At 39.9% G+C, this 27,181-nt stretch overlaps 10 protein-coding genes across 10 annotated transcripts; 3 read left to right on the top strand and 7 right to left on the bottom strand.

Moving 5' to 3' along the window:
* Positions 1 to 15: 15 nt before the first annotated feature.
* On the bottom strand, positions 16 to 2,627 carry BATDEDRAFT_34464 (uncharacterized protein). Its single transcript, XM_006676751.1, has 3 exons — positions 2,576 to 2,627; positions 2,384 to 2,511; positions 16 to 1,978 (listed from the first exon to the last, which is right to left on the bottom strand). The coding sequence occupies exons 2-3, from the start codon at positions 2,468 to 2,470 to the stop codon at positions 290 to 292; spliced, it is 1,776 nt and encodes a 591-aa protein (XP_006676814.1). The 5' UTR covers positions 2,471 to 2,511; positions 2,576 to 2,627; the 3' UTR covers positions 16 to 289.
* Positions 2,628 to 2,674: 47 nt separating this feature from the next.
* Positions 2,675 to 4,694, top strand: BATDEDRAFT_18840 (uncharacterized protein; the record flags this gene model as incomplete). Its single annotated transcript, XM_006676507.1, has 8 exons — positions 2,675 to 2,895; positions 2,955 to 3,146; positions 3,353 to 3,503; positions 3,669 to 3,682; positions 3,767 to 4,045; positions 4,150 to 4,255; positions 4,357 to 4,538; positions 4,632 to 4,694. The coding sequence occupies exons 2-8, from the start codon at positions 2,958 to 2,960 to the stop codon at positions 4,692 to 4,694; spliced, it is 984 nt and encodes a 327-aa protein (XP_006676570.1). The 5' UTR covers positions 2,675 to 2,895; positions 2,955 to 2,957.
* A 1,040-nt stretch (positions 4,695 to 5,734) lies between these two features.
* On the bottom strand, positions 5,735 to 6,568 carry BATDEDRAFT_3752 (uncharacterized protein; the record flags this gene model as incomplete). Its single annotated transcript, XM_006676410.1, has 1 exon — positions 5,735 to 6,568. A coding segment is annotated over one exon (834 nt), but the record flags the coding sequence as incomplete, so codon positions are not given.
* Positions 6,569 to 9,779: 3,211 nt separating this feature from the next.
* BATDEDRAFT_86653 (uncharacterized protein) lies at positions 9,780 to 13,159 on the bottom strand (the record flags this gene model as incomplete). Its single annotated transcript, XM_006676875.1, has 3 exons — positions 9,780 to 10,334; positions 10,450 to 10,551; positions 10,664 to 13,159. 3 exons carry the CDS (start codon positions 13,157 to 13,159, stop codon positions 9,780 to 9,782), a joined length of 3,153 nt encoding a protein of 1,050 aa, XP_006676938.1.
* A 2,055-nt stretch (positions 13,160 to 15,214) lies between these two features.
* On the bottom strand, positions 15,215 to 16,816 carry BATDEDRAFT_23014 (uncharacterized protein; the record flags this gene model as incomplete). The annotated part of the gene is made up of 1 exon (XM_006676621.1): positions 15,215 to 16,816. One exon carries the CDS (start codon positions 16,814 to 16,816, stop codon positions 15,215 to 15,217), a length of 1,602 nt encoding a protein of 533 aa, XP_006676684.1.
* Positions 16,817 to 18,368: 1,552 nt separating this feature from the next.
* Positions 18,369 to 19,502, top strand: BATDEDRAFT_86414 (uncharacterized protein; the record flags this gene model as incomplete). The annotated part of the gene is made up of 2 exons (XM_006677006.1): positions 18,369 to 18,549; positions 18,616 to 19,502. 2 exons carry the CDS (start codon positions 18,369 to 18,371, stop codon positions 19,500 to 19,502), a joined length of 1,068 nt encoding a protein of 355 aa, XP_006677069.1.
* Positions 19,503 to 19,786: 284 nt separating this feature from the next.
* On the bottom strand, positions 19,787 to 21,055 carry BATDEDRAFT_34462 (uncharacterized protein; the record flags this gene model as incomplete). The annotated part of the gene is made up of 4 exons (XM_006676750.1): positions 20,580 to 21,055; positions 20,323 to 20,503; positions 20,145 to 20,243; positions 19,787 to 20,091 (listed from the first exon to the last, which is right to left on the bottom strand). Exons 1-4 carry the CDS (start codon positions 20,970 to 20,972, stop codon positions 19,787 to 19,789), a joined length of 978 nt encoding a protein of 325 aa, XP_006676813.1. The 5' UTR covers positions 20,973 to 21,055.
* A 287-nt stretch (positions 21,056 to 21,342) lies between these two features.
* On the bottom strand, positions 21,343 to 22,103 carry BATDEDRAFT_34461 (uncharacterized protein). Its single transcript, XM_006676749.1, has one exon. The coding sequence runs from the start codon at positions 21,992 to 21,994 to the stop codon at positions 21,374 to 21,376; it is 621 nt and encodes a 206-aa protein (XP_006676812.1). The 5' UTR covers positions 21,995 to 22,103; the 3' UTR covers positions 21,343 to 21,373.
* A 1,896-nt stretch (positions 22,104 to 23,999) lies between these two features.
* BATDEDRAFT_34460 (uncharacterized protein) lies at positions 24,000 to 25,265 on the bottom strand (the record flags this gene model as incomplete). The annotated part of the gene is made up of 2 exons (XM_006676748.1): positions 24,000 to 24,915; positions 25,009 to 25,265. 2 exons carry the CDS (start codon positions 25,263 to 25,265, stop codon positions 24,036 to 24,038), a joined length of 1,137 nt encoding a protein of 378 aa, XP_006676811.1. The 3' UTR covers positions 24,000 to 24,035.
* A 1,228-nt stretch (positions 25,266 to 26,493) lies between these two features.
* On the top strand, positions 26,494 to 27,101 carry BATDEDRAFT_5662 (uncharacterized protein; the record flags this gene model as incomplete). Its single annotated transcript, XM_006676418.1, has 3 exons — positions 26,494 to 26,831; positions 26,905 to 26,984; positions 27,067 to 27,101. Coding segments are annotated over 3 exons (453 nt in total), but the record flags the coding sequence as incomplete, so codon positions are not given.
* Positions 27,102 to 27,181: the final 80 nt, after the last annotated feature.

The raw sequence follows: 27,181 nt of genomic DNA, 5'->3' as shown, positions 1-27,181 counted from the left end.
TAAAATATATCTCCACAGATGAACAAAGGATTTTAATGAAAAATAAGAGTCGAGCTTGAAAAGAAAGTAATGGAGATTCATTTTCTAGCAATAGCATAGATCTGAATCAAAAAGTGAGTAGCATAGCAATGACAGAGAAATTGCATCCAAAGCCTGTCATGGCCTCTACATTTTCAAAAACAAATTATGGAAAATGTCATGGTGTGTAATAAAGTGAAAAATATAGGAGAGACAGTAGACAGACAGTTGGTATTAGCAAATACAAGTATAGTGGCAGTGTTGTCATATTTTATACTCGTGCATCTGTATTTGCTTCAGTGCTTTTCAAGTTTTTTGACCCTTGAACCACCACGTACGGCTGACCAGCTGCCACCTGGCTCTGTTCCCCGCGCGACTCGATATCATATGCACCACTTCTTGATGTGGCAAAATCAGATGGGTTTGTCAAAGTAGGCGGGCTGAGCATATGACTAGGTATTGGAATAACAGCTTCCTGTTGAGTTGAAGCTGTAGAGTCTAATGGCTGAGTACCATCTATTTGAGATTGTGGAGCAGGAACAATAATGTCCTGTACATCAGCTAAACTAAGGGTTTGACCTGATTCAAAAGCGGTACTCCGCGAAACATTGTATTGCTCTGCAGGTTTGTCGGGTTCCTCGCCCTCAAAAGGTTCTAAAACATTTCTGGACTTGTATCTGGGATGCTCGGTTCCAACCCATGTGCGAGGATAGTATGGCCACTCATCCAAGTCCATTGACCAGTATGGAATATAAATTTCGCTAATGTCCTTCTCGGCAGCCAATTTAGCTATTTCTTCTTCCGTTTCAGGTTTCTTGTGATCAGCACCAGCACGTGTACCCCAGTCAGTAACATACAGAGTAAATAGACAATACACTTTCATAAACATAAAGGCCATGTTGAAAACAAGCCATACAGGAATGGCAAGCACATCTTGTGGTCTGCGAATGAAGTGAGGCATGTACTTGATGAGACGAGTCACTAGTAACCAAACAATATAGCTGACAACAATCGCCCATGGAGGAATTGTTGTATCAGGCCGAGTAGCTAAAAAGGCAACGGTCACAGGTCCAGCAATAAGAGTAATGGGATTAAAAAATTTGTCTACCATAGAAAAAGCAACAAATGGATGGCGGGTCCAGACATATCGTTCAAAAATCACGGAGCGGATATCCGATCGCCAAGTATTACGTGTCCATCTCAGCAGTTGCTTTAAAAAGTGCCAATTGTCTTTGAAAGTAGAAGCAAGCTCGGCCTCGGGACAGGCTTGAATGAATGTCTTCCAAGAGTGAGAATGCATCCAGCGAGTCAAAAACTTGTCATCGCCAGAGTGTTGGTGATACTTTCCACGCCAAAACTCGTTTGTAAATTCCTTCTGAAAATCAGGGTCGCGAAGAATAGCAGTGCGATAGGTGGCAGTACGACCAGACAGGCAGCAAACACCACCATCAATATATGTAGAAGAAGTAACTTCAATGTTACGCATGGTAATACGATAGGCAGCGAGAATTTCCCAAATGGTCATGCGTTTGTTTTTTGTAATGACGGTTTGCGAAGTACCAACACCCCCCATTTGACGATCCTCGAAGGGGGCTAGCAGGTAATCCAGCATGGTCTCTGGCCAAACAACATCATCGTCACAGAATACAATGATTTCCGTTCGAACCTGGTTGATACCAGCCACCATCTGGTTGCGCTTGTTTCCCTTCTTGACAGTAATAACACGAACATGACGGCCCTCCGGATCTACCTCGTGAGCTAGGGCCTCGAGTGCAGCAAGTGCTTTTGGAATAGTAATGAAAATAACCTCCGCAGGACGGTTCAGCAGCCATGACTTTAGAGCCATCTTAATTTCCTCGCCCGAGTCAATGGTAGGCACTAAAATGGTGACATCTCTGTATGATTTGTACCTGGGATGTTTTCTGGGTTTCAGCGGTTTATATAGACAATAGGCAAGAATCTAAAGTGCCATACAACAAAGCAAAGTATTAGTGGCGGGACTGTAAAGATCAATAAAATCAATATGGTAGTATTGGGTAGTACAACTGCAGAACGCTCAGACAGCCAGCCACCGACAGTTGCCACTCGTCCATATATAAATATCCAAAAAACATAGTCATCACTGACTCGATAGCTATGTGGAGTTGTATGGGCATTGTCTAAGAGACTACGGTGTATGAATGCAGGGTATATAGGTTGCAGACACAACTCAATTTAGTCTCAGAGCCAGCATTGGTTGGCTCGATTTGACAAAAAAGATGGCTCAATTATAAACCCATGGATCCTGAATAGCGATTGCAGTATCCAGTGACTACTTGGTTGGATAGGAATCAGTAGTGTATAAACAACAAAAGCATTGGCATACTCTAACAAAAAACCAGAACCAGCGATATAAACCAACGAATCCTAATGGCAGAAAGAATGGGATGTTGTTGCGAGTCAGGTGGAACATGTTGCCGGTAGTACAGTAGTTATGCTATAATCGGACCGTAACTAGTACACTTTTAGTCAAATCACTCTGGCAGAAATAGCAAACGATTAGCAATGTGCAGCTTACAGGTCTTATCTAAACAGTAACCAATCAATTAATAGTAAAAGAAGGTGAGCTTGCCAATATTTGGAAAGTAATATTTTAAATGAAACTCAGCCCTAATCAACAAGCCACGCCCCTGATGTTTTACTCACCCTTTATGCTTGAATATGAGCTATACTTTAGACAAATAAGTTCCAGAATCAAGGGCAATATATGCATTTTAAATATCTGCTAGAAAATTAACCCATATTTATTATTTACATTGTTATCGACTTGCATTATATATCAAGCATTAGATGTCGTGAATTCCAGTGTCCAAGGAGTACTCGGCTGCATTGTACAAGGTTGTAATGTCCTTGCTTTAGTCACGTGAAAAATCACGAGCTAATAATTTCACTTTTAGTAAATGTTGTCAATTCAACACTGCTGGATCTACTTGCTCTTGCAGATTCAATTATTTTCGGATACACTTGGTCTTGTGATTACAACCATGGGTGATACAACTGCGTCTGTTAAAAAGGTCGCTCCAAAAATGGACCAAGCAAAGTCTTTTTTGTCGGGCGGCTTTGCCGGTATTGCCACTGTCCTTGCTGGTGTAAGATGCCTTTACTCTTGTTAACCAGCAGCTAGTAGCATGCTAATTTACTCCATCTTTGTATTCCATACGAATCTATGTTTTGTAATGCCATTTTGTTTTCGGCCATGCAATCATAATTGCATCCACCGAAATAGATTAAGCAATTCCGTTCCCTTGATCTGTGACGCTTATTAATCACTTTCCTTATTTGGCTGAAATATTAGCATCCATTTGACACTCTTAAAGTAAGACTGCAGACTAGCAACCAGTACTCTGGTCTTGCCGACTGTTTTAAACAAACGATTGCCAAAGATGGATTGCGTGGTCTCTACAAAGGAATGGCTTCTCCATTGGTTGGTGTGACTCCCATGTTTGGTGAGTTTACTGCCCATTGAATATTCATTCAGTTTATCGTATAGAATCTTGAATAACCACGAATGCTGGCAAGTTGGAACGTGTCTGACATTCACGTGCTAATCTACTCTTGATCATCGGTTGACCACCTTGATATTCTTGGAAATTTTCATTTCCGTACTACAGCCCTGAGTTTTTGGGTAAGATGATTCAAGTCTACTTGTCTAGTCTTTATATTTATCTTTGTATTCATGGTTTATCGTGTCTGTATTACACAACGTTAGTCCTATGATGTTGGGCAGCAGCTCGTATATGCATGCACCCCTAAGCGTTCCTCCCAAAAACTCACCATGCTAGAATATGCTATTGCCGGTGGATTCTCTGCTATCCCCACCACTGTTGTTACTACTCCAATGGAGCGTGTCAAAGTCGTACTGCAAACACAAGATCAGGTTGGAAACATGGGTAAAAAATACAAAGGCATGGCCGATGCCGGTATTGGCATGTTTCGTGAGGGTGGTATTCGCAGTTTATATCGTGGTACCATTGCTACTCTGGCTCGCGTAAGTCTTGTATTTGACTAGTTTGCATCAATTGGTCTAGTGCTGCAACTCTAATTTGATAATCTGGCACACTCTTGTAAATGTTTGGAATGTATTGTTGCTAGGATGTTCCTGGATCTGCTGCATATTTTGTCTCCTACGAGTATTTTCACCGTCTTCTTTGCAAGGATTCCGAGTCCCTTTCCATCGGCGCTGTCTTGTTTTCTGGTGGTACGTTTGATTATGATTTACTGCTATATGTTGGCATCACAAGCGAGTTCTCTTTGATTCTACGTACCCAATTTAATTTCTCATCTCACTATTTCAAATAGGTATGGCTGGTGTTGCCATGTGGTCAATTGCTATTCCACCTGATGTGATCAAGTCGCGTATTCAGGCTGCCCCCGCTGGCACATACAAGGGCTTCTTGGACTGTGCTGCAAAAATCATTTCCCAAGAGGGTGCAAGTGCATTATTCAAGGGACTTGGACCAGCCCTACTCAGAGCATTCCCTGTAAGTCATTCGTATGAGATTGCTTTGTGCGGCTGTGACAAGACTGAATTCCATTTGGGCCAAATTTTGTTAATCTACCTGTGATATTATTAGGCAAACGCTGCAGGATTCCTTGGTCGTGCTGCATCACTTGAAGTAATGCACAGAATGTGGTAGACTCCATATGGTTGCATTTCCGACAACTTTAGTTTAAACAATCACTTTTATTGATCAGCAACAATGTATCGGATTCTTTATTGATTCAAAATATACTCTGCTATCTGTGTTGGTTTTTGTACTTGGCATGCTTTTATATCAGTTTTACTTGTTTACATTTAAATATTTGATATATTTGGTATTGCGGCCGCACTTGTGTGAAATGGAACGCCAAATAGGGATGTCTGTATAATGAACAGTCAGTCTTGTCAAATGATTGCTTTCAATTTACTGGGGTTTCTCCTGGTGATTGACATGGAAACAACCGTTGTATTTCCAAGTGCGCAATTATTGGGTTAAGCTAAAACACAAACGTATCCGAGTTTTTAGAATACATGAGTTTGTACAGTTTAAAAACAGTCGAACCCAATATCTGTATTGCAATGATTGAATTTGGAAATCGTACAATGTATAACTACCAAAAAAGGACAATCTCGGCTCAACACTACAGTTTGGTTGCGTACATCATATGATGGACATCGTGTTTGGAAGAATTGAATGTCAATTTCTAGTAGGAAATTGCAATGAACGATTGATCATTATTCATTCTAGACCAAAAAGTCATTTCAAATGGACATGAGCAATCCATTTACGTGAATACAGCTGCAAAAGCTGAGGCCTTTATTTATCATTTCCACATGTGAACTCTTTGACATTTGGATAGCATAACAGAATCAAAGTAAAAAAGGTAAATAAGGGAGGTAACAAAGACCAAACAAAACAAAAACTAGGAAAATCAGATTTGAATCAACTATGCAACACTAAAAAGTATGCCCACCAAAAACAACCAAGATTTCTATTTAAAATCCTTTGAACACACCGCCATATGGATCATCCCATTTGGCAACTTTTTCAGACGCGTTGGTGGCAGCTAATACAGCACCAATCTTGCCATCATCTTTCCCTTGTAGCATCTCTCTATAGTCCGTTTGCTGTCCAACTGCTCCATTAGGCCCTTTACCTGATTTTTCTAGCTCGATTGTTTCGGGTGCCAGGTAAGACGGAATTGAAGGTGGTGTTATTCCTCTTGTAGCAAACTTGTCCCATTGAACATCAGCAAACCATTTCATAGCCTTTACTTCTCCTGCACCTCTTGCTCCCAATCTACGTCTAGGATCTTGATCTAGCAATCCAGATACAAGATCCTTTATTGGCCCAGTTACTTGCGGCACCCATTGAATTTTCCCACTTTGTATATTGGTGTAAATTCCTTCGCTTGACTCGGATCTAAACGGTGTCTTTCCAGATATCAATTCAAACACCAGTACACCAAAAGACCACCAATCCACAGTGTAGGTATACGATCTGGCAGCAACAATCTCTGCAGCAATGTAGTCAGGCGTGCCACAAAATGACTGAGTGGTGGTCACTAGCCTCTTGGCAAATCCAAAATCAGCCAGCTTGATGTGACCTGTCGAATCCAATAGAATATTCTCAGGCTTGAGATCTCGATAAACTACATTTTTTCCGTGAAGGTACTCAAGAACAATCAGCACCTCGCAAATGTAAAATTTTGCCAAGGGCTCAGGAAACATTTTAGATTTGCGCAAAAAAGTAAACAAGTCTCCTCCAGCCACAAACTCCATTACCATGAATAGATGTGTTGGATTTTGAAATGTGTGATATAGCTCGACCAACAAGGAATGCTTCAAATCCAAAAGAATGTTTTTTTCGTTCATGATTTGTTTATCTTGCTTAAGGCGAACCACTTCAGACTTTTTGATAGCCTTGAGAGCATAGTATCGACCAGTTGAGCCCTTTAGACGAATGAGAAATACGTTGGCAAATCCACCTTTACCTACTCTACGAATAATATAGTAATCGTCTAGAGTAAAGATACGATTGAAGGGGGGAACAGGGTTGGATGAGTTGGACTGGGGCGGGCCGCGAATATCGTAGGCAGAAGAAGATGCTTTTTTTCCCGCCGCTGGATTGAAAAGTGCACCGCCAGTAGTCTTGTCAATGTAACCTGCCGTCGAGTGCTGATTGTGATGCAAAGGCATACCAGCCTGCAAAGTCGTGGATTTGTAAACACTATTTGCTTCCGAGGTGGTGGAGCTATCGGAAGTCATATGAGCATGATTAATGCTACGGGAATTTGCTGAAGTGGCTACATTTGTAACACTTCCTGTAGTAGCAGCGGTTTGGGTAGACATAAATCCATGTCCGAATGACAAGATTGAAGGCTTTGATGCCGAGTCTTGGCGTGATTTTAGCTTTTCTTTGTCCTTTTCTTTGTTATTTGTGGTCATATACATCGATGTTGTGCGACTTCCTGGTGCACTCACCATAGGTGCTTTTGTCATTCGTTTTCCAAACGATAAAAATCGAGATGTAAGAGATTGTTCGGTCTGGGTTTGAGTGACCAACGAAGTCATTGAACTTGATTCAGGTACGCCAGCAGGATGGACATTGCAAGAATAACTATCCAACTGATAGCTATGGGATGTAGGCAGTTTGGATTGGCTAGATAAGACACGATTAAGCTCTGGGTGACTAGCAGTTTGATCGTGTGGATCTAATGCATTTGATTTGGTTTGAAGAGATGATGTGGATAAAGTAGTCAGTAAAGGCAAGGTGATGGCACCTGATACGGCTGGAGAAAGTAGATCGGCGACTTGGTCTCGCTCCTCATCCTCTGGTTCGGATGCGTGTCCATTATTTATACCTATTCCACTGTGACTAACTCCACCCAATCCGTGTGGCATGGACGCAAATGCTCCATTGCTGGGTGTAAGACCCGTATTCTTGTTTCTCCCGCCGGATGTTGGTTGATAAGAATCATCGCCATGATGAATCAATACTTTTTTCTTGGTAGGCTCGTCGCCGAAATCTTGTATTGCGGCAGTAGATCGTGCATACAAAGACGATTGTGTTTTGTTTACTGATACTGACGATGTGGATATGGGTAAATGTGATCTTTGTGTTATATTGGAGGGGCGAACTGTTGAGCTGTGCCGTGGTTGATCGTGCTTGTTTACGGAGGCGGGTATGACTATCAAACATAGTTGAGTAGTATGAGAATAGTTAGAGAAAGTGGCTGATTTAATACATTGGAAATGTGATTACAAATTCAGCCAATTCACAGGTTGCAGGTGTTTGTAAGATAATATTGAAAAGCGGTAATTTTCAGATATAAATCAAATAAGTACCAACAGTCCATCCCATCATTTAATCACCGCATCATTTAAATGTTGTAGCAACTCACAAGCGGTAAAATCGAGAATCTCCATCAGTCATGATTTACAAAGGTTTGCCATTGAAACACTTGATTAAAACAGTACACTTACACGACTTATCGTCCACGTCGGCACTTTTTCCACCTGTGGCGGCCAAGTGTCTATTCGCGCCGACTTTGGGACTATTAGCGAGCCCATCTGCAGCAGTGACCGACCCACCAATTGATTGCGTTTTTGACACTCCTTCTTCATTCTCTAGAGTGGATACTTTTGAGTTGCTTCTTCCAAGCGAAAATGGCGATTTCTTGAATCCTAGCACCTTTTTTGTTTGCCCAGGTGTCAATTTTGCCTGCTCAGTGTCTTTGGATTGAGATTGCTGACCTGGAAGAAGCTGTTGTACTGCATGTGGCAATTCAATCATTCTACTAAATCTAGAGTTTGTAAATCCTGTAGTGGTTTATAGTATCTAAGCCTGCTTTGATTTGTAACTGGGAATACTGCTGGATAGATCTAGGTATTTTGAGATTCAGTCGAGTTTTAAAACGTGCACTAAACAAATTCCTGTATGATAGGCACTCACAAATGGCAATACAAAGTAGTGCACTAGTCCAAACTTGTTTCAAAACAGAATGCCGATTTAAAAAGATGAAGGGTAGAGTTTAAATTTCTTAAATGATATTTAGATATTCGATTGGGGCGTATGGTGTATCCATGGTGTCAGCGAGATGTAGCGGGTGTGGATATTGGCGTGAGCTAATCAGGTGATAGCTTGTATTGTGGAGTACTGTAGGGGTGGTCACAACTAGCGACAAAGAATATGAGAATGGAGAGATAAAATGAAAAATTATCAACCATTACCATCAGTGTATCATGTTTTTGGAAGCTACTTACGTAAATTGTATTCAACCACACTTTTGTATGCTCAAGCCTCGTTGTTACTTTGCGACTCACTGCCAAATACATGGTGCTTTTTAGAGTTTGGAGATGAGGTTTTGGGAATCGAGGTTTACATTGTGGGCTGCAAGTTCGCGTCGTCATCTTTATTAGTGGTCCAATCTTGGCCGTTTATAGCTGTCAACGTTGTCCTACAACACCGCTGTAGTATACTTTATTACAAATAGTGTGACATGACTATCCAAGCTTCAACATCGAACTTGCGACACTAACAAAAGATGCATTTCGTGACCTTGACCATTTATGAGTGTCAATGATTCATCGAGTAAAGTGGTTTCTGCCTGTACTATGCATATATCAAGTGAATCTGTTGCCAAAATGCTGTCAGTTTAGTGGAATCAAGTTGTCCCAGTACTTTTTACATTCCTGGAATTTGCTCAATGACCAATTCTGTTTCCATCCAAGCATTATGAGGTTGAATGATTGACATGGAAACAACAGTTGTATTCCCAAGTGCGCAATTATTGGGTTAAGCTAAAACACAAACGTATCCGAGTTTTTAGAATACATGAGTTTGTACAGTTTAAAAACAGTCGAACCCAATATCTGTATTGCAATGATTGAATTTGGAAATCGTACAATGTATAACTACCAAAAAAGGACAATCTCGGCTCAACACTACAGTTTGGTTGCGTACATCATATGATGGGCATCGTGTTTGGAAGAATTGAATGCCAATTTCTAGTAGGAAATTGCAATGAATGATTGATCATTATTCATTCTAGACCAAAAAGTCATTTCAAATGGACACGAGCAATCCATTTACGTGAATACAGCTGCAAATCGCCTTTATTTGAAAAGATAGAGTAGCCAGTATCAGAAAATTAAAGTGGCATGTCAATTTCCAACAATCCATGCTAGTCCTTATTGACTGCTAAAACTAGTCTTCAAGTCAAGAAGATCAGCCTGATCATCAAAACATTGGAAGTGGCAATACATCGCTTGATGTGGTAACCTCTTCCACCATCAATGCATCAATCACTCCATCATTTCCATCCTCATACTTTTCAGTCATGTTTGAAGGAAAATTGAATGTTTTAGTTGGAGGTACCAAACCTCTTGACGAAACCGTTTCCCAGTAGATACTATTAAACCATGGATGCGCTTTTATATCTTTAGCATCATTGACACTTCCTAGTCGTAGCGTTGGGTCAGGAGTTAGCAATGATGTAACAAGTTTTTTGAGTTTACCAAAAACTTTGGTCGACCATTGGATATTGCCTTGAATTACGTTGTTGTAGATTTCGTCAATGGAGAAGCCACGAAAGGGTGTTTTTCCTGCCACAAGTTCAAATATTAGTATGCCAAGTGACCACCAATCCACTGCAAAGCTGTAAGGTCTTGAGATAATGATTTCTGGCGCCATGTAATCGGGTGTACCACAAAAAGATTTAGTAGTTGACGTGATCTTTTTTGCAAATCCAAAATCAGCTAGTTTAATATGCCCAGTCGAGTCAAGAAGAATATTCTGCAGTATTCAAAAGTATTTTGTAATAAAACATGAGTTATCAGGCGTAATAACGATGGCATATAGTAGATAAAGGTATCATCACTCGAAATCTACATTGGTAACTCGGATTTACCTCGGGTTTTAAATCGCGGTAAACAATATGCAGCGAGTGGAGGTATTCAAATACCACCACAACTTCAGCCGCGTAAAATACTGCCTGTTTCTCTGTAAGCGACTACAAATATATTTAATACATGGGCATTTAGTAGGCTCAAAAGCCTGCGAGTTTTCAACTATACCTACGTGCTACAACTTATTTCAAATCTAAAACCACAATGTATACTCACACCCAATTGTTTCAGCATCTGATACAAATCGCCTCCGTGAACATATTCCATACAAAAAAACAACGTAGTCTTTGTTTGGAATGTATGGAGCAACTCGACAATAAACCCATGATGAACCGATTCAAGTATATCTTTTTCGGCCAAAACTTGTCTTACCATTTTCTTTTTTACTATATCCTTTTTTCGTACAGCTTTGAGAGCAAAATAATGGCATGTAAGTGGGACCCGCTTTCTTGCAAGATATACATCAGCAAATCCTCCCGAAGCAAGTTTGCGCAAAAAATAAAGATCAGAGATTGAGTTTATGTTGGTATAGGTTTGAGTTGGATGATGTTCAAAAGCAGATGTGACTCGATAGTGTGGGGTTGTGGTCGAAACCGAGAGTTGTATTTTGTTGTCAGATTTCAAAGTTTCAAATTCATCTAATTTTTGAGTTGGCTGAGTGGACTGCAAAGGTATCTGCTTGATATTGGAGTTTTCAGATTGGCCCACTAAAGTACCTATAGATTGATCCCCTACTTTTTGTAGCAGTGGTATTGTTTTCAATGTCGTTGGTGTACATAGGATGGATGGAATAGAGGTAGCTATTGCCGTTTTTGAGCTTGACTTTGTCAAGGTGCATTTAGTTGTTTTTATATTAAATTTTGGTATGGATTGATTGTGCTTCACTACCAAGTTTGAATGATCAGTTGCCGACTCCGTAGATGCTTTATCCGTTATAGCCGGCGATACTTTGGAATTGAACGTAATAGGTGATTCAGAAACAGATTTGATGTTTTCATTAGCACTACTATCTTTATGCTTGCCATTATTATGAGTATTATTGATGGTGATGAGCGGTGCATGTAGAGACAGTTTTGACGAAAATTGCGGTATGGAATCTGAATTCAACGAATCTGGTTGTAAATCACACGTAACAGCTCGCCTACGAGGTGAAAAATAGTTGGTAATAAATCCAAAAATGGAAGTATTGATGCTACTTGTTGAGCTGCTACCTTTACTCGCCATTTCACGATCACCCATCTCACGTCGAACTTCAATACTTCTGTTCCGGCCAATTGACGGTGTGAGTAAAAGGGTTGGGCCTTGTTGATCCACACTATTCTCAGCAAATCTATTTACAATCGAGTCATTACTACTGCTGCCGCTGCTAGAAATAGAGCTTACTAATTTGCGTGGTTTTTTCTCTTTTTTCCATTCTCTGGGTACTTGCAAGTGAACTTGCTCGTGTAGTCCTTTGTTCAAGATCTTTTGACGAATCCATCTGTTTGTCTTGACTAGTACTATTGAGGTTGTTTTTGGTTTGGAAGTAGCTGCTTCACTTGTCGATGCATCTTTGCCTGCTTCAAACAGAGAGTTAAAACTAAGTCGCGAAAGAGCTATCGGACGGTGTGAAGAGGACGTTTTTGGACTACTACTAATGCTTTTTATGCCGATATGACAATCATGGTTAGAATCGTTGTTTTGGCAGTGGATGGAGTTGAATGAGGAGATGTGTGAAAGGCATCGACCAGATTCAAAGTGTTCTGTAACGCCTGATAACGTCTGCGATGTTCCACTAACATCGAGGTATTTACTGCTGTTGACGCTGTTGTTGGTACTACCGCTCTCCAGACTGTATGTGGAAAAGTCGGACAAAGGCGCATTTTCCCCAGCGAAAATGGCGTCGAGTTTGCGTGTTTTTAGTTTGAGCTTTCCGTGTATGGAGTCTAATGAATGCGATCCAGATGGGTATTTTGGCGACAAAAGCAACGATTTTTGCATTGGGTCACATAGCGATTGAACCTGACTGACATAATTCAAACTGGAATGTGTTTTTAGCATCTCATGGTCGTCGAAATTACATCCAGGTGTGGACACAAGGGTCTGCCTTGAAGTAGATATGGTGTCTATGCTAGTCGGTGCTACAAGAGGATTTGATTTATTCATATGAGTATGAATGCAAAAAGTGTTACCGTTTTGCGGAATGGATGCTGTAACAGCACCAAGGCCTGAATTAGAATTGTGTGGTTGGGCTACTGATCGTACAATGCACGGTGTAGTAAGAGTGGAAGTTTTGTTTTTATTTGCTCTCAAATCTAATTCGTCGTTTTTGCTATTGTATTGGATAATACAATCTTTTGATATGGTTAGTGTTTCAGATATATTTTTAAGTTGAGACGCACCAGGTTGTGTGGTGGTAATTGGATTAGCTATAGGAGAAAAAAACAAAGAATCGACACCAGATATAATATTTGAAAAATAAATATCACCGTCTTGCTTTTTGGTCTTCAGCGGACGTTTTTCTAACAGCGACTGGCTGACCGATTCCTGTGATCGTTTGAAAACACAAACTGCTTTTTGGAAAAAGCTTGGGGATGTGGTAATCTTAGGGGTTTGAATGCTGCAGTGATGGAGACTGGTTGTATAAGACTTTTCTGCTAAATCTGAAGACTGATGCAGAATTGTCGAGTGCCTCTGAGCTTTTGAATGGATATCTTGAGCTTGATGCTGCATTGCCTATAGATATTCGTACTCTCTGTTTAGATTGATCCGATGCTTTATCAAAAGTTGTGCTTTTTCTGGGCTTTGTTGTGTTTTTAGTGCTTGATGTTGAATTTGGCACCGAAGCAGCAAATGACACTCAGCGTCGAGTCCAGGAAGTAAAACAGTATATAGCTCAATAAATAAAAATATGACAAGGCAGGCTTTCAAGCTATAAAAGGCTTAAATATTATTGACTTGAGCTAAATTGAATAAACTCCGATTCGGGCAATTCGGTTAGATATAAGGCTTTTGCAGATATGAAATGGAACAAGGTCGCGCGTCAAATCAACAAGTCCGAGTCAACTTGGCTGACACATCTTGACTTGTAAAAATAGTGTGGGCCAGGTTTACGTTAGAATTAAATGTATACAATGCAATGTTATATAATATAACCAGCTTAGTACAGGTGTCAACACGTTGGCTAGAAAAAACTGCTGACCTGATGCTCGTTTGGGTTGTCGACTATTGGCTAACGACTGCTAAAAATCAATAACAATAGACTGTCGGTTGAATGCTTGTAAAAGGCAAATACCAATATAAGCATTAAACTAGATAGGAATGCAAGGATGTTTTTCTGACTCCTTTACCAATGGGTTAGCCAAGCGCTTTATATCATAGCTACCAATTAGATGGAAATTTTTGCAGAGATAAATAATAGTAATGAGAACACATACATTTACAACTTGAAAATAAATCATCGAGAAAATTCGCTTGTCTTGGTATAAAAATACTTATTAAAATGTAAACATATGGCTGAAAATAAAATACGATAAGAGGTATAGATACACTGCCATTACATTCTACCAATATGATGTCCATCATTCATCTACATGACCACCGTTGTTGCATAAAGCTTAATTACCTATTTATGAGTTTATCAAGTCCTCGTATCATAATTCCATGCAAAACCTTGAGTCTTATGCTCGATGTATACATCAACGTGAATAAATCAGTAGATTGATTCGATGCTGTCGAATCTGCATTACAAAGTCCAGCAATCCTTGCCCAATTTTTTAGTGATACCAGACATGTGATTGAACATTTTCGTTTTCAAATGTAATTCAATCTGACAAATTCTGTATTTTCAGAATTTACAAACTCATTGTATTCATAATGATATAGCCAATCTCACTATTTGAGTGTTGGGATTACTATTGTGCCTATAATTGCATTATCAAGTACGTGGAGTAAAATAAACTTTTGTTGAGTATCAAAGCCCATCCACAAATGCTTTTTATTCATGTTTATCATAGTCACTGTGACCAATATAACAAAGCAGATGTCATGTTGTACGAGAAAATCATCTTGCAATCTAATAGTCCTAGACAAACAGTTTTTGGCGTTTTGCAGTTTTGTATGAGCAGGTCAAGCATGATTAGTACTAGGATATAAACAATGCTATAAGCTGTCAACCAGATGTTTTTGCATTCGGTACTTGAAATTCATACTTTTAAAATGCCGAGAGCGTATTTTGCGTTACATTGATGCGTCCTATGCAGCAGTTTACGGAAGAATTTAAGAAATATACTTTAATAGCCATAATGGCATTAAACAAGCTGTGTTGTATCCTAAAAGTTCACAGATACATCCGAGTTCTAGTTCAAGTTTTGGAAAAAAGGAAAGTTTAAGAGATGTCGGGGATGTGGAATGTATTGAAACAGAAGTGTAAACATTCGCTCTGTATTTTTATACAAGAATGAGCACGAAGGAATATCAGTAACTAAGAGTTTATAAAACAATGTTGCTCAGTAAGATTGACACCAATCAAACATGATTGTTTATCATGTATTTTGACTTTGATGTTCCATTTTATGTGAATACGGCTGTAACTACTCTTTAGAGCAATTGAACAGCCACATGGTATCTACAAATGACTGGAAAGTTGATTCTATAGGTCATCTACAGTTTCATCAAATATACTGACATTCCAATCTCATTGTACAAGAGTTTGTTACATATGTACACAACCACATTTAATAGTTTTTCCCACCCCTCCAATAAATGATTAGATTTAAAGTATCTCATCTACGATGTCCGTTCTGTATTATTCGTATTTCTTTTGCCCAACAAACCATCAATGTCTGATACACGCCAATTCCATCCTAGTTTCCGTTGCATAGTATCTTTCTTGAACATATCTCCAGAAATAGGAGTAGGGGCTTTTCCAAAAGTATCGACAGGAGAAACTTCAGTAGCTGCCACTTGGTTAGTGATGGTAACATCGCGACTGTTAGTGGTGTCAGCACTCGCAGTGCTACTAGCTTCGAGGACACGAGCAGCAGCAGCAGATTGAATTTCTGCAGGAGATTGTGATTGTAATTCAAGTAGCTGGTTTGGGGTGAGCTGGGGAATCATTTCTTCTCCCTCGACAATAAACAAATCATCCCAAGGAGTAAAATGAGGAGATACAAACTGCATTTCAAAGCGAGATCGACGATCGCGAAGTAAGGGCATTCCACCACTAGCAACATCTTCCAAGATAAACTCAATATCACAGTCAATCACAACATTGGCCCGAATAAAGACACCATCATTTTTTGCGTTTTTGAGAATATCTTGTTGCTTTGGATGACTTTCGAATTCGGCATCTACGCGAGGAATCACTAGACGGATAAAAGGAAACCAGTCTTGCATAACATAGTCATTTGGAGGTGGGTAAGGACCGTATGTGAGCTGGATGCTTTTGAGACGAGTTTTTGGGGTGGAATGCAGAATAAAGCGAGTACGATGGCCTCGTTTCGCCAAGGACTGAAATCCAGATACAAAGTGATTGGCAAGACCTTTAACCATCAAAGGCTCCAATGAATCCACAGATCCAGAAGTTGAAGGATCAGACAGGGCTGAAAAAACAGCAGATATACTAGCAGAGGTGTCTGACAAGAACTGGGACGGAAATGAATAAACAGGATGATGAAGTAGATCCTTTGTTCGCTCAGTGGCAATAGTCAGGTAATGCTTTTCCTTTAAAGCATTCCAAAACGTAGGAGTGACTTCTCTATTAGGAGAAGTAGATAGCAGCCAAGGATAATCAATCAGAGACTGTTCCAACAAAGGCTTGCTTGTGGCAGTTGTCGAGGTTGCAGTGGTATTGAGCTTTGTAAAGATTGAAGGTAGAGCAAATGAGGACACTTTAGTAGATAGATTTGGATCAGAACTGTGGTTGCTAGTATTATTAGTTTTGATAGATCCAGAAGTAGGGCTTGTGATGATAGTTTTAGTAGCAGAATGCAGCATGGTCATGGTAGTCATAGACCTGTGTTCTAGAATAGGTTTAAAATGTCGAACAGAGCGAATCAAAGTAGTTGAATCAGAAATAGACCATATAGAATTCCTTATAAAAGCACCCATACGAACAGTGCAAGTGGTAGTAATTTGCCCCATCTCTAGATGGCAGTATAAGCTGGTGGTGATGATCCAAATAGCAGTTGATTTTTTTGTTTCGAGCAAATTGATCGCACTCGTTCTGCAATCTTTCAGATTCAAACCACATGCACAAATCTCATGTGCAGCCGTCTTCATGCAAAATGGATCACTAAATAAAAGCTGCAATAAAGTCTTGAAATGATTGGTGTCAGTTGACTGGATATTGTTTTGTAAACTTTTTAGTTGGCTGGTCTCTGTGCTCATTTTTTATAAACACCTGAATAAATGTTCACATTGCAGTCTATCCTACACTTGTTCAAAGCAAATAAATACAAAAACACTCCATTTTACGTGATACGACTGTAGTACGCTGGTAAACATCTGCCTTGAGGCAGGCCGAGTGTCCAATTTACTTGGATTGCACGCCTTTTGCATGAAAAGACTAGATTCTGACTGCTCGCTTGTGTCCTGAGCAAAAATAAACTAATAAATCTTAAATTCAAAAAAATGCCCCCTGGGTGGATTGAACACTCGACCTTCTGCTTACGAGGCAGACGCTCTACCGCTAAGCTAAAGGGGCACAACTTTTGAAAACAAGTTTATGTTACAAGAACTATATTATATTTTTTGCAATGTAAAATGGTTTTGATTAGTTGTCTAGATTCAATTGAAAAATGGTATTTATAAATACAATTAAACAGAAATGGGCTCATGATAGGTATGGTGCATTGAGTTGTGCCATTATCTAGGCAATATCATTGGAAAATACGTATTTGGCGAGCTTACTGATATGGACGATTCCAGACGTGCACTAGACATCTACACAATTGAATCCTATCGACTATTCATTTTATTTGGCTTACTAGTTATATTGTCCTGCATGACAACCAAATTAGCTAGTAATATTTGACATTTAAACTCTAAAATACAAACAATACTGATAAGCAGCTTCGTTTAATACAATTTCGTGCTATTCTATACTATTTCACAAGTCGATGATTCAGCACACCAATAATCAGTCAGATGTACTTGAAAGAAGCATTGCTTTTTGAATAAGCCTTCGTATTATAATCAGGAATATATTTCTAGATCAATTTTTGAATAGAGTTGGCTTACCAGTAGAGCCATTCCATGCTCAACCAGTATTATCAATGCACAGCCAATAGCAAACATCTAATCTGGGCTGTATAGACAAGTCTTGTTGATCTCGGCACATGGAACCTTTAAAACTGTAGTTGAAGCCGAATCAAATGTAACAGGTCTGGGACCAAGTACAATATGAACAATTAGACGGCAACTCGATCCGAACCATGTGTATTTTCACGGACATTGACGTATTGAGTACATTGAATAGGCTAATTTGATTCCAGCGACCCTTACTGGCGGAAATACACGCGACCAATACATTTAGACCACATGAAAAAAAGGTGCTCTAGACCGAATTCATATGGTTTGTCATGTTGGTGGCCACACTAATACACAATTTATAGCAAGTGAAACCTAGTTCAACTCTTGACTATTCAACCACAGCAATGCAAGGTCACTGACCTTATGGTCAATGTGCAAATACCAAGGGAGCACGATGCTTCTTTACATCAAATAGTCATTAGCATGCTGATCCCTTGTAAAGATCTGGCGAGTTTATCGGGTTATGGCAAAATGAAGCAAGCTATACATATGGTTATCCACATGTATCGCAACGATGTAGTCGGAGTATACAGTAAGTTTCGGATACTGAAAAGAGTATAGTTTGCTATAAAAACCAGACAATTAGTATCCATCTAAATCATCAACTACAAACAAGAATACAATTAAAATGATTGCTACTACTCTCCTCGTTGCCTCTCTTGCCGTTGCTGGAAGCATTGCTGCTCCAGCTGCCCCTCACAAGATCTCTATTTCTCCTATGCATGGAAAGCATCACTTTGCTACTGCTGGTGATACCATCACCTACAATATGGGTGCACCTCTCCTCACTGGTCCCTTGAATGTTTACTGTAAGTAGTTGAACCCAATCTAAAAGTACGCGCTTCGATCGACTAATATTCATGTAATCATTATAGTCATTTACTACGGCACATGGTCTGCTGAGCAGAAACAGATTGTCAAGGATTTCACTTCTGGTCTCGGCACTTCAGACTGGTGGACTACTGAGAAGAAGTACTACTATCAGCAATCCTCTTCGTCTTCCAAGGTTTATATCGATGGACAGGTCAACTATGCCGGATCCGTTGATGACAACTACTCTGTTGGCAAATCCCTCTCTGGAACTGCCATTCCTGATCTCGTTTCCAAGTACATCTCTGCCGGTACTTTCCCCGAGGACACCAACGCTGTTTACTATATGTTGATTGCTGACGATGTTACTGAAAACGCACTCGGTTCATCCTTCTGCAGCGGATACTGTGGTTACCACACTTCCGCCAACGATGCCAATGGCAAGGAGATTTACTATGCTCTTTCTGGCCGACCCAACTCCAGCTGCATCAGTGGATGTGCCCCACCTACCAATGTCGACTTTTCTCCCAACAGCGATGTTCCTACCGATGCCATGCTTTCTGTGATGGCTCACGAACTTGCCGAAGCAGCATCTGATCCTTCCAACAACCGCGCCTGGAACGATGCATCTGGAGCCGAAAACGGTGACATGTGTGCCTACACTTATGGTGCTACCAAGGGTGAGTCCAATGGTTCGTCTTCCAACTGTGGATGGAATGGACGTAACTTCATGATCCAGCAAAACTGGGATCCCGAAACTCAGTCCTGCACCATGGGATCTGGCGGCTCTGGCCCCAACCCTAACCCTAACCCCAACCCTTCGCCAGCTACCACTGATGTTCCTCCAGCTACCACTGACGTTCCTCCAGCTACCACCACTAGTGCCCCCCAGGTCACTGGTAGCTGCGATCCCACCAATTTCTGCTGTATCTACTATGGTTATGATTGCTAAGTGTACCATTTGATTTGTAAAGGTAGTTGAAATCTTCCATGTGACACCTATAGCGTTACATTTTGAAATATAAGCTGTAATAAAGTATAGGGTTATTCAACACCCAGAGTATTGATTGTATTACAAATTCAAGTTGACTTTATATATAGTGTTAAAGGGAGTAGCTATCAAGTTGCTCAGTAATTGGGTGCAAATTATTTCATGAGACTGGTCATTTACTATGCATTTTGACATTTATCTGGTGTGTTTTATCATGCGAATACAGCTGTAGAAATATATATTCATTATTTTATTTGCTTTTTGAGTATACGATCCCAACCTGATGCAGGTTTTTTAGCCTCGGGTGATATTGACGCTGCTGTTTTCGATAAAGGTAGATGAAACTGTTTGATTGCTGCCATGATCTTGAGTCGCTTTGATATATGCTCATCTGTATGATCTTCAGGGGTTTCTAATGTGGATGTACATTCGGGACACCGTTGGGCTTTTTTGGGAATACTTTTGGTACAAAATAGACATGTTTTGACGGTTTCTTTTCTTCTTTTTCTAAATGCTGCTGTATAAACTAAAGCACCATCAACAAGATAAGCTACAAGAACTAATAGTTTGCAAACATTTAAACTGCTACAACCAATAACTCACTCTTGACCATGAAAAATATGATTGCAGATGTAATTAGAAAATTTATACATGTCTGAATGAATTTTCCATAGTTCCAAGTTACAGCTCCAGCAATGTTTGCTGTTTGGTAAAAATATGCATACACATTGATAAGTACAAAAGCCAAATGTAATATTACAATCCACAAATTAAATGACACCTTGAACTGGCGTTCCCCATCTGACTGCGTTGCTGCATTGAGTGTCATTGGCTGGACACCTTAGTATCACATAGGTGTTTTCAAGATTGCTTTGTGTTAATAGTCCAATAATTGGTGTAACCAGATCCACTACAAACGAAGTAACAACTGCGGTAAACACGCCTCCCATGATTACACCCACCTATTACGACTAAAGTGTTATTGAACAAACCAATGAAATATTCTTGCTAGTTGAACAAGGTGCTGGGTCTACTTACAGCAAGATCCATGACATTGCCGCGATTTAGGAAACTTACAAAGTCGTCAAACACCGATTCAACTGCTTTGACGCTTTTTTTTGCCCCACCAACAATTTTGCTGCTAACAACTCGTAGTTGTTGACGACTTACTGATAGACTTCTATGTTTGTGTTTATCACTAGGGTAGTTATCGCGATGGCTATCAGAGTTGAGATGAGAATCTAAAGGCATGTCGATGCTGACATGAACTCCGTGGCTGACTTTATCTAATGAGAGAATGGACAGAGGTGTTTTGCTAGATGGACTGAGCGAACGACCACAAAACCCCTCCTGTTGAGATATCTCTGGATACGAGCTGCTCCGTAGTATTGTAAGTCTTGTGGCACTTGTAGGCGTTAGTTGGTCTCCCATACCAAGAATGTGTATACGCTTCCCCAATGGTGTAGTGTGGTCAACTACGACAAAAGGCTACTCGTAGGCTGTTGATAATCAAGGAAAGCCGAGTTGTTGCGCGTTTATGGATACATTTAGTAGACGATGACCAAAAAAGCATATTCTAGATGACAATGAATTGTTCCAAAATTGGTAGTCCAAAACCTTTATTTCGGCAAGATAAGCAACAAAAAGCAAGAGACCAAATTCATGGACAGAGCACAGTCCAGGTTTATGAAATGATAATAGCAAATGATAAACAGAAGCAATAGAAGGATTGCAAATGAAAGTAAAAGCTACGCGCTAAAATCTGCTCTTTACAGTGATAGTAGCGGAATAAAAATACGTTAATATGCTAAGCGATCGAATCAGAAAACGCATTAACGACGGTAGTTTGATCCGGTGGGAAGTTGCACAGCAACATCGTCGTTGTTTTTGGTCAATATATCCGAATCCGAATGGGGGATCTGAACAGGGGATGTGCAAAAGGGGCAACGGGTGGCATCCAAGGGGATTTCTTTGCAACAGTACACACAGTCCTTGACAATAACATCAGTCTTACGGCAAAAGGCAGCAGAATAAGCTTTGACAATAAAGAAGACAATCAGGGCAATAATGACAAAGTTGATGACCATCTGAACAAAGCGACCATAATTCCATGTGACAACACCGGCTTTGTTAGCATCGCCTATGGTACCATACAGGAGATCCCGGCAGTTGGTCTGGTTTTTAGGACAGCGCAAAACATAAAACATGTTTTCCAAGTTGCTCTGAGTAGCAAGACCAATAAGTGGGGTAATGAGATCACCGACAAGCGAGGTAACGACTGCTGTAAAGGCAGCACCCATCACAAGACCGACAGCAAGATCGACGACATTTCCCTTGTTAAGGAATGCCTTGAAGTCATCAAAAACATTGCCAACAGCCTTGACGCTCTTGAATGCGCCGCCCTTGAGTTTGTCGCCGACGCTTTGATTTCTGGATTGCTGAGGTTCGCTCATTGGGATGGACTTGGTCGGTAGAACAGAGAATAGATTCGAGTTTGGAAGTAGTCGCTAGACGAACGATTGTCGGTTATTTATACACAAATATTTGAAAAAGCTTCGAGGCACTCTTGCTCGTGCGACGTTTCATTACCATTGGCTGAAATTTTTACGTAACAACTTGGTGAGCAACTTGAAACCAACAGCAGCAAAGTATCACCACCCTAATAAACACAGCCAATACGTTACTCATCGATTGCTTAGGCCGTTTGCTCAAATGCCGTACTTCGCCAAAACTGAAACAGTGTCGTGCTTTTAGCTTTTGTTTACCTGCTGGTTTACAGCCGTATTCATGTGAAATGAAAAACTAAATAAGGAGGTCAAATACATAATAAGCAGCCGACCTCATGGAATGATTGGTGCCAGTTTCTACCAAATTTACTGGGCAATACTGTGCCATCTGAAATCTACCTCACTGGTCTTTCTCCCGTGCTATTTTTGTACAAACAACTGACCGAATGTTTGAAGCAGTATTCACATTTGTTTCAATAAATCCCATATACCTGGCACCTTTCAATCTACAGCCCTCCAAAATGAACATTACAATATTGTGTGATTGGCATGTATAGTTGCATTTCCGAGATGTAATATTTTTTTCTTGAACTAGAACGCGAATACATTTGATATTTAATACAAATTTGTCGAGTTTAACAGCATCAGAATAGTCGGGCCCAGTATCTGGACTGCAGTAGATGAATCTGATGATCGTATATGGTTATGCCAAAAGTGGGCAATCAGCACAAAATTACTATAATTGTGCATCATACGACGGACGCTGTTTGAAACAAAAACTGAGAATGTTTGTTGAATAAGCACTCAATCTCTAGTAGCAAAGCACAGCGAGTATTTGATTATTGTTTATCCAAAGCAAAAGAGGCAGTGATTGCAAGATGGATACAGGTGTTTCATTTCACATGAATGTGGCTGTAAATTGGATGCGGCCTTGGCTCTGCCACACTGTTTCAAGGAATTTTACATGTCAGCCAAAGATTTGAAGTCTTTTTTGGGGTGGCTTGTAATGAAGCTCTGCTTTGTCATATGGCTTTCGTCTGAACATTGGCTCACAGCTCGTAATAAAGGGTATGGTAATGGAGAAATAGAATTAAAAATTACCAGCAACCATCACCATTAATGTGTATCATATGCGAGGCGGTACTTGCATAAAATTCATCCAACCACACCTTTGTACATAGTTGGGTTTGATGTTATTGTTCTTTGACAAATATCGGTATATTGTTTGTCTGTTGATTGAGTGGCAGGAGCATCTATCGCTCGTGTTTCCTGTACCACGGTGACAATCTACCGATATCTGTAAAAAAAACCAACACCATTAAAAAGCACACTTTCAGACCAAACAACTCGATTCCACTAAACTGACAGCATTTTGGCAACAGATTCACTTGATATATGCACAGTACAGGCAGAAACCACTTTACTCGATGAATCATTGACACTCATAAATGGTCAAGGTCACGAAATGCATCTTTTGTTAGTGTCGCAAGCTCGATATTGAAGCTTGGATAGTCATGTCACACTATTTGTGATAAAGTATACTACAGCGGTGTTGTAGGACAACGTTGGCAGCTATAAACGGCCAAGATTGGACCACTAATAAAGATGACGACGCGAACTTGCAGCCCACAATGTAAACCTCGATTCCCAAAACCTCATCTCCAAACTCTAAAAAACACCATGTATTTGGCAGTGAGTCGCAAAGTAACAACGAGGCTTGAGCATACAAAAGTGTGGTTGAATACAATTTACGTAAGTAGCTTCCAAAAACATGATACACTGATGGTAATGGTTGATAATTTTTCATTTTATCTCTCCATTCTCATGTTCCAAAATGCAACCATTATACTTATTTAGTGTTCCGTTTACATGAATACTGCAGTGAAACAGACGATTGATTTTACTTGATGCCATTAGAATAGTTTAAAAGGTTAAACAATCGATGTATTCTATTGCGCAACAAGTGCTTTATTATCTGACACCCGAATCACACCCATTCAGATGCTAGTAGATTATCAACATCTGCAATTTTCCAGCTATGATGAAATGCCCCTTTGGCATGATCCGTTTCAAATCTAAAAATCATCTCTCGTTCAATAGCTCTGCTCCACAATGGTAAATCATCTGTTCGATCCACGTCTTCCTTGTTTTCAACCTGACTCTCATCAGACTCTTCCAACTTTATAGGCGCCTTGTGCATACTCAATGTCATATTCACATTGGCAAACACATCAATGCCAATCATGAATCCTCTGCCCATAACCGAGTTGAGTTTTGCAGGCGTTGGACTAGAATATTTTTTGGTAGAGTTGGATCCATTTTGATCCTGCACATGTACCAGCTCATCTACACCCATAGCATATGAAAAGGCTCCCTTTCGAATAGTTACTGTGGATGAATTGGGTTTTTGAGAAATGAAATGGGTTGGACTGAACGACTGGACAATTTCTCCAGAATCTAATGTAGATTTCAAATCTGCATTAGATCCAAATGCCAGCCATACTTGATCCATGTCTAGATTCTTGATATAATTAATCTGAAGTTGAAGAGTGATCCCCAAGCTGCGTAGCTGATCATGATGGAATTCAAACTCTTTGAACAGTTTGGGTTTACACATGAGACTTAGAGATGATGCTGATGAGTGAAGCGAGTCTTTTGGTATAGCCTCAAGAAATGCCTGCAAGGATGGTTCAGCACCAGCTATGAATTTGTCTGGAAGGTACTCTGAGAGAGCAGTGAATTGATCTGAACGAAGTGCCAGGAGGGGGTTAAGTGATGCTGAATCCTTGTCCTGGCTTGATGGATCTATACCAGACGCAATTATCTTGCCGTTAACCCATGCTTTTGCCAAGAATGACGATACATTTCTATATATTGGGTTTAAATGGAATGCCAAGTGAATTGGTATGTTGAAGCAAGCAAATCTCCAACAGCCACAATGAGATGAGCAAAATAGCTACCTTTCGATCCGACTAAAAACCACCTTCTCAAGCCAAGAGACATGGGACCTGGTTTGTTTGTTAAATCTCGACTCTCTGAAAGTAGCGTCCTCGTTCAAGACGATTGGATAGTCACTCTCGAATGTATGAATCGAGTAGGTTGGAGTATCTGATGCGACAGTCGAGTAGCATCGGTGAATAGTGGTATTTCGGCAAAATCCTATAATACTAGAACTAGCGGTATTTGAAATGGCCCGCAACAGTGCGATTTTGCCCATTACACTCTGTTGTAATGTAGTAGATACAATACTGCATTATGTTGATCAACTGTTCATTGTTAGATCACGTGGGTGTCAGGTTTATTCGAGTTTTAATGTTCTAACATGATTGGCCAATATCGAACTGCCAATTCGTTCAACAGCTCAAACAGCTTTTTAAAATGAATTCTCCATTTGTAAAACTACACGGTTGTTCTAGGTTGGCATACATACTAGATATAGACAGATCGCTAGAGTTTGTGTCAAAGCAAGATCAAATAAGTGATGTACTGTATTGAATCGACAGGAGCAGAAAACTGACCGTGTCAACAAGTCAGATTGTTGTCATAGTATAGGATACACGAGCAATAATGATCCCGCCATTCTAATCAACAATCTACCTTCATCACAGGTGCTAATGAAGTAATAAGAACATGTAATGTCGGTTTAAAAGTTGGCACAATATACTAATAAACGTACAGTTCAGAACGAGTGCTGAAAATTTAAATGTGTACTATTGATGTCTAATGCTTCCAAAATAGTCAATTAGATCGGCTTGTAAGATTCAACGGATTAAAAGATGCAAACGAGTGTCTAATTGTTGAACATGCCAATCTAGTAATCTAAAATGCGTCAATACAAGATGGTTGAGCAATAAATTTTAAAAATCTGCAAATTACATTGACCCAGTTTGACCTCTTTAATCACATCTGCTTAATTGAACTGATACATTTTCACAGTATATGTTTGATTTGAATATCCCCGAGTCTTCACTTACAGCTGATTGGAGCTCTGAATCGGTTCTGGGCATGCTTGTCCGACTTGGATATCGAGGAGTTGCTATTTCTGTTACTTGTAGCGAAAGCCTTGCCAAGTTAAAGGTACAGATGACTTATTTCCAATCTCATAACAGCCAACTTTGTTTAATCTTTGTATATTGTTTATTAGCCGTGCTCAATCGACAAGGAAAAATGTGCTGCACTTGTACGCACTGTCGCAAATCCATCAACTATCGTTCGGGTATCTCCTCCACTTTTGGCTCAAACTCTCCCTCATTCAATTGCATCAAAAACATTCGATATTTTCACTAGACTTTCTATTTCGCTAGATAATCCATCCCATAACTACTCAATTGTATGAAGTATTGCTTTTATAATCTGTGTTTATATGTTTAATCTTATTTGTCATTCGCTCTGACTAATTTTGAAATGAATCTTTATTCATGACTCAATCATCATAGACTCATGGAAATAATATTCTGAAATCATACGATATTATATCAGTTCAACCTACATCTGAAAAGCTGTTTCAATCAGCCTGTCAAAATCTTGATGTTGATATCATCTCGCTAGATATGGGCACTCGTCTTCCATTTTTCCTCCGCCATCCAACAGTAAATTCTGCCATTCAGCGTGGCATCATGTTTGAAATCTGCTATTCTCAGGGAATCCGCGATCAAACTGCTAGAGCTAATTTAATTGCAAATGCCGCCGCACTTGTACGGATTACCAAAGGAAAACATGTGATATTATCATCAGAAGCTAGACATGCATTTGAACTGCGTGCCCCTGCTGATGTCATCAATTTGTATGTATTGTTGATTTCAGTTTAATAGAGCTTGATGTATTTAATATTGCTGACCTATCTTTTGGGTTTTTAGAGCGTCATTATTTAGTCTAAATCCAGTTAATGCCAAGACCGCATTGACTGTCAATGTGCGCTCAGTGCTTGTTCATGCAGGTATATTCTTCTATTTTCATGTGATTCATCTTGGTTTAAAGCTCCCAACCCTGACTCGTTAAAACATTGCTTTAAACTATAGCTACACGAAAGGATACGTTCCGTGGCGTCATGTCAATGGAAATCATAGATCAATCTGGAGAACCAGAAAGGGACGAGGAAAGTGAAACTGCTGGTCAAAAATGGAAAATGGCCAA

The sequence above is a fragment of the Batrachochytrium dendrobatidis genome (assembly GCF_000203795.2).
Source record: "Batrachochytrium dendrobatidis JAM81 unplaced genomic scaffold BATDEscaffold_2, whole genome shotgun sequence".
Taxonomy (NCBI): Eukaryota; Fungi; Chytridiomycota; class Chytridiomycetes; order Rhizophydiales; genus Batrachochytrium; species Batrachochytrium dendrobatidis.
Note: the sequence above shows the minus strand (reverse complement) of the source record. Positions and strands in the feature narration are given on the sequence as shown.

Bases quoted from the DNA above. Each gene is read 5' to 3' on its own strand.
- BATDEDRAFT_34464 (XM_006676751.1), bottom strand. From the start codon at position 2,470: ATGTTCCACCTGACTCGCAACAACATCCCATTCTTTCTGCCATTAGGA. The intron at 1,979-2,383 runs GTATGCCAATGC...ATGGCACTTTAG, and splicing joins GGTTCTGGTTTTTTGTTAGA to ATTCTTGCCTATTGTCTATA.
- BATDEDRAFT_34461 (XM_006676749.1), bottom strand. From the start codon at position 21,994: ATGAGCGAACCTCAGCAATCCAGAAATCAAAGCGTCGGCGACAAACTC.